Source organism: Hemibagrus wyckioides, linkage group LG07 (genome assembly GCF_019097595.1).
Source record: "Hemibagrus wyckioides isolate EC202008001 linkage group LG07, SWU_Hwy_1.0, whole genome shotgun sequence".
NCBI lineage: Eukaryota > Metazoa > Chordata > Actinopteri > Siluriformes > Bagridae > Hemibagrus > Hemibagrus wyckioides.
Window position 1 is genome coordinate 11,152,635 of NC_080716.1, and position 13,062 is coordinate 11,165,696.

The 13,062-nt window shown below is 40.8% G+C and overlaps 1 protein-coding gene across 2 annotated transcripts in view; it reads right to left on the reverse strand.

The window, feature by feature from the left end:
- The window catches only part of cacnb2a (calcium channel, voltage-dependent, beta 2a), a 68,747-nt gene extending 57,231 nt beyond the window's left edge, over nucleotides 1–11,516 (reverse strand). Inside the window, exons 1-2 of one of the 2 annotated variants that reach the window (XM_058394726.1) lie at nucleotides 11,099–11,516; nucleotides 9,232–9,324 (exon numbers count right to left, since the gene is read on the reverse strand). In XM_058394726.1, coding sequence (XP_058250709.1) covers nucleotides 9,232–9,324; nucleotides 11,099–11,164 — 159 coding nt within the window. In that variant the 5' untranslated portion in view covers nucleotides 11,165–11,516. The remainder of the gene's footprint in view (nucleotides 1–9,231; nucleotides 9,325–11,098) is intronic. The other variant, XM_058394724.1, reaches the window with a different exon arrangement.
- Between the last annotated feature and the right edge of the window lie 1,546 nt (nucleotides 11,517–13,062).

Below are 13,062 nucleotides of genomic sequence, written 5' to 3' on the forward strand. Positions count from 1 at the left end.
CTCACTCCCACACTAACACACTCACTCACTCACTCACTCACTAACACACTCACTCACTAACACACTCAGTCACTCACTCCCACACTAACACACTCACTCACTCCCTCACTAACACACTCAGTCACTCACTCCCACACTAACACACTCACTCACTCACTCCCACACTAACACACTCACTCACTCCCACACTCACTCACTCACTCCCACACTCACTCACTCACTCCCACACTCACTCACTCACTCCCACACTCACTCACTCCCACACTCACTCACTCACTCCCACACTCACTCACTCACTCACTCACTCCCACACTCACTCCTACTCACTCACTCACTCCCACACTCACTCCTACTCACTCACTCACTCACTCCCACACTCACTCACTCACTCCCACACTCACTCACTCACTCCCACACTCACTCACTCACTCACTCCCACACTCACTCACTCACTCACTCCCTCACTCACTCCCACACTCACTCACTCCCACACTCACTCCTACTCACTCACTCACTCCCACACTCACTCCTACTCACTCACTCACTCCTACTCACTCACTCACTCCCACACTCACTCACTCACTCCCACACTCACTCACTCCCACACTCACTCACTCACTCACTCACTCCCACACTCACTCACTCCCACACTCACTCACTCACTCACTCACTCCCACACTCACTCACTCACTCACTCACTCCCACACTCACTCACTCACTCCCACACTCACTCACTCAAACACTCAAACACTCACTCACTCACTCACTCCCACACTCACTCACTCACTCACTCCCACACTCACTCACTCACTCACTCCCACACTCACTCACTCACTCACTCCCACACTCACTCACTCCCACACTCACTCACTCCCACACTCACTCACTCACTCACTCCCACACTCACTCACTCCCACACTCACTCACTCCCACACTCACTCACTCACTCCCACACTCACTCACTCCCACACTCACTCACTCACTCCCACACTCACTCACTCACTCCCACACTCACTCACTCCTACTCACTCACTCACTCCCACACTCACTCCTACTCACTCACTCCCTCACTCCCACACTCACTCACTCACTCCCACACTCACTCACTCACTCACTCACTCACTCCCACACTCACTCACTCACTCACTCACTCCCACACTCACTCACTCACTCCCACACTCACTCACTCACTCCTACTCACTCACTCACTCCCACACTCACTCACTCACTCCCACACTCACTCACTCCCACACTCACTCACTCACTCACTCCCACACTCACTCACTCCCACACTCACTCACTCACTCACTCACTCCCACACTCACTCACTCACTCACTCACTCCCACACTCACTCACTCAAACACTCAAACACTCACTCCCACACTCACTCACTCACTCCCACACTCACTCACTCCCACACTCACTCACTCACTCACTCCCATACTCACTCACTCCCACACTCACTCACTCCCACACTCACTCACTCCCACACTCACTCCTACTCACTCCCACACTCACTCACTCACTCCCACACTCACTCACTCCCACACTCACTCACTCACTCCCACACTCACTCACTCCCACACTCACTCACTCACTCCCACACTCACTCACTCCCACACTCACTCACTCACTCACTCCCACACTCACTCACTCACTCCCACACTCACTCACTCACTCACTCCCACACTCACTCACTCAAACACTCAAACACTCACTCACTCACTCACTCACTCCCACACTCACTCACTCACTCACTCACTCACTCCCACACTCACTCACTCACTCACTCCCACACTCACTCACTCACTCACTCCCACACTCACTCACTCACTCACTCCCACACTCACTCACTCACTCACTCCCACACTCACTCACTCACTCACTCCCACACTCACTCACTCAAACACTCAAACACTCACTCACTCACTCCCACACTCACTCACTCACTCACTCACTCCCACACTCACTCACTCACTCCCACACTCACTCACTCACTCACTCCCACACTCACTCACTCACTCACTCACTCCCATACTCACTCACTCCCACACTCACTCACTCCCACACTCACTCACTCCCACACTCACTCACTCACTCACTCACTCCCACACTCACTCACTCACTCCCACACTCACTCACTCACTCACTCCCACACTCACTCACTCACTCCCACACTCACTCACTCACTCCCACACTCACTCACTCCTACTCACTCACTCACTCCCACACTCACTCCTACTCACTCACTCACTCCCTCACTCCCACACTCACTCCTACTCACTCACTCACTCACTCACTCCCTCACTCCCACACTCACTCCTACTCACTCACTCACTCACTCACTCCCTCACTCACTCCTACTCACTCACTCACTCCCTCACTCCCACACTCACTCACTCACTCCCACACTCACTCACTCACTCACTCACTCCTACTCACTCACTCCCACACTCACTCCCTCACTCCCACACTCACTCCTACTCACTCACTCACTCACTCACTCCCACACTCACTCCTACTCACTCACTCACTCACTCACTCATTCCCTCACTCCCACACTCACTCACTCACTCCCACACTCACTCACTCACTCACTCCCACACTCACTCACTCACTCCCACACTCACTCACTCACTCCCACACTCACTCCCACACTCACTCCTACTCACTCACTCACTCCCACACTCACTCCTACTCACTCACTCACTCCCACACTCACTCACTCACTCCCACACTCACTCACTCCCACACTCACTCACTCACTCACTCCCACACTCACTCACTCCCACACTCACTCACTCACTCACTCACTCCCACACTCACTCACTCACTCCCACACTCACTCACTCACTCACTCACTCACTCACTCCCACACTCACTCACTCAAACACTCAAACACTCACTCACTCACTCACTCCCACACTCACTCACTCACTCACTCCCACACTCACTCACTCACTCACTCCCACACTCACTCACTCCCACACTCACTCACTCACTCACTCACTCACTCCCATACTCACTCACTCCCACACTCACTCACTCACTCCCACACTCACTCACTCACTCACTCCCACACTCACTCACTCACTCCCACACTCACTCACTCACTCCCACACTCACTCCCACACTCACTCACTCACTCCCACACTCACTCACTCCCACACTCACTCCCACACTCACTCACTCCCACACTCACTCACTCACTCACTCACTCCCACACTCACTCACTCCCACACTCACTCATTCACTCACTCCCACACTCACTCCCACACTCACTCACTCACTCACTCATGTTTTCTGCTGTATAGCAGAAAACCCCTGTTTTTTGGACATGTTGCACACACTCCCTCACTACTCACTCTCTCACTCATGTTTTCTGCTGTATAGCAGACAGTACAATGCTTGAATAAAGCACAGTTTGCTTTGTGTAAAGATGCATCTTGGCCACCAGAGTGCAGTGTTACTTTGCTATTTGTACATCAGAAGCCACTAAGACAAATGATGCAGCCCATAATGATAAATGGGATTAGACAGTTGCTATTAGACTCTAGAACCACTGCTTTGCACAGGTTATATTGCACCCAACATTAGTTAAGAATAAAATAATTATGTTTATTGCAGCAAATAATTATACATTTTCCCAAAAAGAAGGACATAATAATTCAACTTTCATTACTAATGATTTTTTTAGTTTATGAACGTTAAATGGGCTGAAAGGAGCTGGACACAAATACAATAAATGCAAGAGAAAATGTTCTATTGTAAACCCAATTTATCCATATAAGTTACAAATTTACCCTAAAAGACATTAACACTTCAGATTAAGATCCAGGAAAATTATAATTATATATTCCAAAAAAAATGTTGCTCTGATGCAGTATATTTCAGAATTTTATGATTGCTTTTTACTTTTAGATTGCTGATATGATTCATATCAGAAGGTTCAGGGACACAGATCCTCATTCTGCTTTCTCATTCCAGATCAGATATAATGTTAAGATATGTTCCTCTTAGAGAATACACTCCTTAGTAGGGCAGAAAATAGAGAAAGTGTGTCTCTGTGTGGCTGGCAATAGTTTATTTAAGAACCTCCTGTGGGTTTGATCTGATATGAACACAGCAAAGCAGAGCCATATGGCAGTTTACATAAAGCGTTCCACTAAATCAAAAATACAGACCAGGGGCCATATGCACCACCTATCTTAAGGCTAAAACTGCTTTTTCTTTTTAATTAGCTGATTTAGGAGGATTTTTTTAAATGGGTGTGTTAATACTAATATTAAAATCTAATTTATACTGAGTATGAGTAAATCATATCAAACTTTAGCACAAAAAACATGTCCTAAAACAATGAAAGCCTAGAGGTAGTCTCAGGGACTACTAAGTCAGTCAGACTGACTGAATAATCACAAGCAGGTCTACAGTCATGAGGGAAAAAAGTACACATTCCTTCAATTCTATGTTTTAGTTATCAGAGCCTGAATAAAGTGTGTGGTGCTGTTAAGGATTTAAGGATATAGTCACATTGTGGTGGTGGTGTCCTAGTGCAGTACATGGTGACTGGCAAGGTTATTCAGACTTTTCTATCCCTGACCTCAGATTCCAGCTCCTTCTGGGGAATTCCAGGACATTCCCAAGCCAACTGTGAGATATAATCTCTTCAGGAGCTACTGGGTCTGCCCAGGGTATTCATCCAGTGGAGCAAACCATGATGAACCCTGGTAAGGTAACCAAACTGCCTCAGCTGGGAGAAATGGCTCTACTCTGAGGCTCAGATTGTTGAGCCCCTCATCCTTTCAAGAAAAATAATTCCAGAATCCCTGCAGAGAAAACTTATTTCCACTTCCTGTACCTTATTCTTTTGATCACTAACCTCAGCTTGTGACCATAGGTAAGGACCTGAAGGCCAACTGACAGGTAGAAAAACAACTTTGTCTACTATCTGATCTCCTGCTGCACCACTACATACTGGTAGAGTAACACTGCTGCCACTGACCTGATCCATTTTTGAATCTCATACCCCTGCATATTCCAACACTCATTAAGAAGAACTAAATATAATAAACTCCCCAACTAGGGGCAAGGTCTCTGCCTTTACCTGAAATGAACATCTGACTCTTCCAAGAGAGATGTATAGCCTCAGACATGGACGGATCCCAGCACCTTAACATTCAGCACTAAATTGTTTGAGTGCCTGTCAGAGGTCCACTACAGATGTTTCCAAGAAAACAGCATCATCTGCAAGTAATGTACTCATCTGTAAGTAATTTACCTCTATCCCTCTGTACTGGACACCTCTTCAAAATTGGACACATCTTGATATCATGTCTACATGCTTTACATGATAGAGCCCAACACCCACCATTTAAAAGAAAAGCCAAAAATAGGGACATTCTCCTTGGACTCATACAGAGACCAGATTGCAATAAGTAGGGAACCAGATACCCCACACTTACAGTACCTCCAACAACAGAAAGTGTGTAATAATAGGCCTTATCTTAATCGACAATACACATGTAGAATGGATTAACTATTGGACAGAGTCTCTTGTCCAGAACCCTGACTAAGACTTTTCCTGAGAGTCTGAGAGTTTGAACACTCCCAGCAGAACTACCTAGTTTTCCTGTCTAACATAAGTGCCCCAGACCTCAATTCAACACTGAAAAAGCATGTTAATTAGACAGCCCTAACCTTGTCCAGTGCTGGCTGAAGCCTTCCTACTTTAATGGTTTCAAACCACTAGTGCAAGGTCAATCATGAACCCTAAAACACTTGAGATTTTCCACTGGCTTAAAGAATTCCTCAATGTGCTCCTTCCATCAGTCAACAATATCTCCAACATCACTCAACAATATCTTCAGTGCTCCCATGAACATACTTAACCCAACTGGAGCAGTGTCTTGTCATCCGCTACTAAGTTACTGAATCATTCACCTTTCTTTCACCTAGGTTCACTTGAATGTCTTCTCCATAGCCTCTCCAAACTCCTCCCTTGACTGAACTTTTTCTTCCGCAACTGCTTTTGCTTTTTGAAACTGAAAAGTTCAAAGTATTTATAGTCTCTGGTGTCAGCACTTTGTAACTCAAGCAGTACTTTCTATCTACAGCAGTGTAGAGTTACAATGTGCTGACACCCGAGACTATAAATACTGAATAAATATTTCCTTATAGAAAGTTTTATAACATGTATTGACTATTATACATGTTTTTTTAAAATAAGAAAACTTTGTTTATTTGTTTTTAGCCTTAATTTTTTCATTGAGATACTATAGAAAAGATAACATACAGTATTACTGCAAATATTATAAATGCAATAATTAACACCTGTGTTGAAACGACAGCTGAACAGACCGATCAATGACCTACAGTATATGTTTTTCTGAACATCATTAGATCTTAGTGTTGATAAACTGTGTAACTTCTTTACAAATAGTTCTTTACCAAAACTTAATGATGTACATGAATTCACTTTGTTGACTCATTGGCATATAGAAATCAGTGTACTGAATGCTTATATGGAAGTAGTTTGTTACTGTTTATGTCAAGGACAATTCCTTTTTTTGCAATTACATATTGTATTTCTATATTATTTTGACTACAATCAGACAACATTATATGAATTATTAATGCAGAAAAATCATTCCAAAGGATTCACAATTTTTTCTTGCTACTGTATGTTTGTAGCTGTGCTTGTAGGCCTAGTTTCTGATGACCAGCTTCTGGAAAGCTTATTTATTCTTATTTCTGGCTGTTAAATAAACATTACAGTTCACTTGGAAAGCAGTCACAGTAAATGTCATGAGCTAAATGGTGTTCATTCCTCCTGTACAGTTTCAGACACTCCAAATCTGTTCTTGAAGCTCATGGTGATACTACAATTTATGGGTTTTTTTTTCTTTGATCTGTTGCTCATGTGTTTGGTAATCAACCAGAGAAATGTGATACTGTTAGCAATAAATGTGTTTATTGGAAAGGACTAGTGACTGTTTACGACTCATGGCCAGGGTTTCCAGGATAAGCTCTGGATTCACTGTAGCCTTAACCAGAATGAATGAGTTGCTGAAGATGAGTAAATGATAAATGAATCATTAAAGTATATTTTTTAAAATATGAAGTTCTCCTTGGTAGAAATATGTGATTACTTGTTTTGGCAACTTGTTTTTGCTAACATGGGTTGAACTGTTCCAGTCTCTATAACAAGGCATGACAGGTACAAATGGCAAGTTGATCCACATTTAAGAAACACTTAAGGCTGTGTCCCAAATGGCATTTATCAAAATCCTCCTAAAAGGTTTTATATAGAACTGGTTTCAAGGGTTCAATCAAAAGAACTCTACATGTTTGTTTGTAGCCTGTGAAAAGGTTCTATATGGAACCTTTATGGCTTTATTCATTCATAATTTGTTAAGTAATTTCTTTCTTAGTAATGATAATCATACAAAATTTTGATGTAATATACTGAAGGCCATTATGATTTTACAACGTAAGTGAACAATGTAAAAGACGATTACAAAATATAGCAGAAAAATATAAATACATCCACACAGCAAACTTATGACAAAAGGGTTCTTTAGAGTCGTTTCACTTGTGTTTGATGGATAAAATGTTTTTTTTTTGCAATATTGAAAATATTAGTAATTAATAAAGAGGGTCGGCCAATAATTATACATGGTATTTGTTAGAAATATCAAAAGAAGCTTGCTTTTCTTGCTAGCGCAGTGCACATGATAAATAGAGGCAGCTTCATCTTCTCCCATTCTCAAACGATTTCACCTTTCTGAGCTGAGTACAGAGGTAGGTGTAGAGAGGATGATGGCATAGCATCTCCCACTTATCACCCTGTGACCCTTCCAGTCATTGATTGGTTGCATACATGCCCACAGGCATGATGGAAGTCTGACTCATTGCCTACTGGGTAAAAGTAAATATCTGACTTGCTGCCACCTCCAACTGAGTCAGAACAAAGTTACTGAAGCTTGTAAAAATATCTTCAAATAATGTAAAGCCCTTGGGTCCAGGGTTATGTGTACTTGAAAAGTAACTAAGTTCTCACTGGTAGGGGGATGTGGTAGAGAAGGGTACAATAAGGTCACTGGGTTATGATGACAGAAGAACAATGTTAGACCCTTTTTTTTTTCAATCATAACATCTGGATAGTTACTGGAAGCTGGGCTATTTCAGGATGCACTTGGAATTGGAATGTTAATTTAGCTCTTTAGTTTTTCAGGCTATTGATCAAACATGACAAAATGATTTTTTTTTTTTTTTTAATCTGTTTCTCACAGTCTCCCTCATTTAAGGGGGAAATTTGTTTGAAATTCCATGGAGGTTTCATGAAGTTTGGAGGTTTCATGAAACACACCATTCTGACAATTATGGCAAAGATCAGATTTCATGAAATCTCAGTAACACCATATAAAGATTCCAATAAACAAGGCCACATGTAACAAATAGTCAGAAACCTGAAACCTGAATTAATTCGTCTTTGTTTTTTAGTGTGCGTGTGTGTGTGTGTGTCTGTGTGTGTGTATGTGTGTGTCACTGTTCCTTAAAAGGCAGCAGCATTCCTGCAGAAGTTTGTGTTGAGGAGAAGAGCAGAGCAGCGGGTTAAAGCAACAAAGACCAGACGTCTCCCAGATCATAAACACTGTGTTCTTGCGGGAGCACCTCTGCTTTATGACATACACACACTCATGCATACAAACATTTACACTCTACACACAGTACCTTCACACAGCCTTACAGGAAAACATTGATCACTTTCTATGACAGTTCAGCTGTTCAGTGCCAAGCATACTAGTGTGTGTGTGTGTGTGTGTGCATGTCACTATTAACCTGTACCGTGTAACCTAAGAATTACCTAAAGCTTCTGTTCAGCTTGTGTAACTGCAGGTAGGAGTCTAGAAAAAAAGAATCGCCCACAATGATATCATCTCTATGCTTATCAGTGGCCACCAACACACTCTCACAAAGTTTGACAGAGAGGGAGGGATGGTAAGTGATTATGTAAGTAGTTAATGTATAATAAATCAATTAAAATGTACTTTTTATTGATTTAGGGAACATTTTCATGGCCTATCAATTAATCCATGACAGAAATAAGACGAACACTGTGACTCATTGCAAGTACATAATTATTTTACACCTGCAGAAACATCTTCTCTCAATCCAAACTGTGAGCAATCACTAGTCCAACCTGCAGTGGTAAGGTTGGGTCTTCTTACCTGTCGCACAATGCTGTTGTTTGTGGTGTCTGAGCTAGTGCTTCCATCTGAACCTTTGAATCTTCCTTTTCTGCCCAATTTTCTCTTGTGACACTGCAAAAGTGTGGGAAATAGTGAATGGACATTTTTTAGTGCTGATACCATGAGCGTAACTCAAAAGCCAACTGAACCAGCTTACATGTCACCAGTGGCAACTGCAAAACATTCTTGATTGCAAATGACTTTTTTTTTTATGGCCTATTCCCAAAGGCCATGTAAAGTTCTGCCAAGTCTTTCTGAGACTTGCCAAGTAGGGTGGGTACGTTTATTTTAGTCCACCCCAGTTTAAACTGAGACATACAGAAAGATAGAAAAGAGAGACAGTGAGAAAGCGGGAGATTTACAGATAGAGGATAGTGATAGATAGGCAGAAGGAGATATAGAAAGTCAGAGATTGATGGCCATTACCACCCACACTGTTTCTTTGTTTAATCTATTAATATAATAATTATTAGCTGTCACACTATTTGTCATCACTCTTGTATTATTGCATTCCTGTTGCTCATACTGCTGTTTTTAATACACGTCTACTTTTATTGTTTATTATTGCTGATTATATTCATCGCATTAGTATTCAGAACTGTAGCTGTTATGCAGTGGAAGGATTGTAGAACATCCACAGAGTGGGGAAGATAAGGGCAAATAACAGAGCACAAGGACTGAACTAGGAAACACTGCACTATGATCATGGATCCTAAAGTGGGGTGTGTAGATAACCATTATGTTTGTGTCGTATGTCCAGGTGATCTGTGATTCTATAATGAAAGCTTTTTTAAACAATGATTTATATGCAGTTGTCATTTTTATTTAATACATATACCAGCAACATAAGTTGCTTATTTCTCTTTCTAACAGTAGACAAGAATATGCTAATTTCAATATAACACATTTGAAGAAAACTGATGTCAGTATAATAGCAAATCTTTTATATCTACATTTTAAAATGATGTACCAAATCCTGTAAATGACGCTCAAGAAAAATAAGGTCCAGTAAATCTAATAAAAAATATGATTGTAGGTGTATGAGTTATATTAAAATGAAAGGAGAAAGGAGTCTGTGGATTTATACCAGCTTTCAGAAAAGTCACATACACACAGAGACTCTGAGTAAAATAATTACGCAGTGGCATAAAAGTCACGTCTGAAAAATAAAACCTACTGGATGATTTTTTTCTCATGTGAAGTTCTTCTAACTTTTCTCTAAGGGTTCCTGACTGCAGAATATTTGGAAATCCCTGAGTTATATATTGAAAAACATCCATAATATCTGTGTATCTACTATATATAGCAGTTATAATAGTCTAAAATGGGTTGATTCGAAGTAGAATCATTTTTCATAATGGTAAATTTTTTAATTCAGGGTTGTTCAAACGTTTTGCAGCCAGGAATAACCTTTAAAATGTTTATTTAATAACTATGAAATAAATTCCACTGATCCCCCCACCCCCAACCAGATATATCAGATTGATCATTCTCATATTCAGAAGAGATTTATCATTCTTATATTCACCTGACAAACATTGTGTACAGTAATATCTTGGCTATTGATTGAGGGTCTTCAATCACTGGACACTAAACTGGTCTGATTCCAGTTAATAATATAATTTTAACTGGCCAGTGAAGCAGAATTCTAACATGAATCCTATAATAATTATAATAACTCTGATCATGGTGGGTTGTAACAACAAAATTAATCTTAGAAATAGATCTTATACTTTGAGAAGCAATTAAAGCCTATTTACCCTTCACTCATCTCCACAGGAGAATATTTCTTATGTAATTGAATGGTCTTTGTTCATCTATTATCACCTTGTTGAACCTCACTCACCTGAAGCGCGGGGTTCTCGAGTGTGTCCAGATGTTTTTCCAGTGAACTTGAAGGCGCTTTGGACATGCTGTTCACCACCTTTAAACATTGCTTCTCGACGAAGCGGGTTTGTGAAGCTTCAGGCTGAAAAATCTCGGCTCTTTAAAAGAGTAAAAACTTGCAGACGCAGACAGCTGATGCCTCCTCGCGCGCGCTCACCGGAGTGCACACTTGCTGCACAACTGCCCAAGTTTCCAAGCGATGGTGTTTATTCAGAGGAGATTATATTTTTTTGAAGCAAGCGTCAGACGACAGGACTTCAGAAAACACTGGTGTTGGAGGTATAAAACAGTCCCATTTGAGATTAAGTATGTTGACTCATTCAACTGCTGTTTTCCATCCCACACGCACTCGCTATTCCGTTATTCTACGCGTGCACTAGCGCGCGCGGGAGAGAGAGAGAGAGAGAGAGAGAGAGAGCGCGCGCGCGCACACACACACACACACACACATTCCTAGCAATGATTCTTTCTGGGGATTTAAGGAGCACATTAAAAAAAAAAACATACTTATAGACAAGTTTCAGGAGCTGATACACCTTCATAATCTTATGATGAAAAATCACCGCTAAATATTTGATATTAAATTATTGGCAGTTGTGTTCTGAGACTCAACTAAGCTTTAGACAGCACTGGCTTTAGTATAGTGTATTTGTGTGTTATTGTGGAACAAATTATTAATACGTTAAGCTTAGTCTGTAATACTGACCTAAATTCTTGATGTTTAGGGGTTTTCCAGCAATCTGGCCCTGTGTACAGTCTGGCTTCAGTTTTACTATTCATTCATTCATTCATTCAAGTGCCTGCTGACTGACTGAATGAATGAATAAATGAATGAATGAATTATAGAATGAATGAATGAATTAATTAATTAATTAATTATAGAATGAATGGCTGGATGTATGTATGTATGGGTGGATGCATGGATGAATGGGTTAATGGATGGATTGGTGGATGGATGGATGGATGGATGGATGATCCAAACAGAATTACTATGCAAAGTATATTTATGCAAATGCATACTACAGTTAGAGGCATTCCAAAAGTGTATATGATGATTCACTGATTCAATTAAATTCAATTAAATTCAATTAAATTTTATTAATTTGTATAGCACTTTTAACAATACAGAAATTATTGCTTTACAGAAATATATAAATTCAGGATTAAAAATTAAAAATTTACTGAAATATGGAAGTATAATAGTGCCAAAATTATGTTTGTATCACTCCGCTTATCTGTCACCTGAAAAATTCAATTTCTAGAAACGGTTACTACAGTAAATTAAAATTTTATCATTGACATGCCAGAATATATATATATATATTTTTCATTAATATAACTTATGAGTTTAAATATGAAAGCTTGATACAAATGAGCGTGGCCTCTTTGGGAACTACTTCCAGTTCCAGAGCCAAAATAAACAAATTCAAGTGTCCAAAATGTCAGTCACTCAATTTTAATTTTTTTATTTATAAAACTATCGTATGAAAGAAATCTTGACCTTGCATTTATACAGTTATCTTGCATAATATATCTGACCTCCAATGGTTAGGTCTGCAGCTCTAAATGAACTGCTTTTTTGATGTAGTGGAATATAAGACATGCAGTCATTATTATAGGCATTACAGAGGGGTGTCCTTCTCCAAAATCTTTGCCTTAACGCTACCTAAGCATGAATTTCTCCAGATTTATTAAAGTCTAACATCACCCCTTTGAATGGTGTGGCCATCTCTGAACATTTTTCCAGTTTCTCATAATCATACAGTCCCCTCTGAATCAGTGTTTTTGTGTCGTTTTGGTCATTGAGCTCTTGCTAGAAGAGAAGTACTGGTGTTTTGATCAAATGATCTACTTGGAGACAGGATTGCGGTGCTTAGGCACTGAATTTGGTGAAATCGTTTATGAAATATATTAAAAATGCCA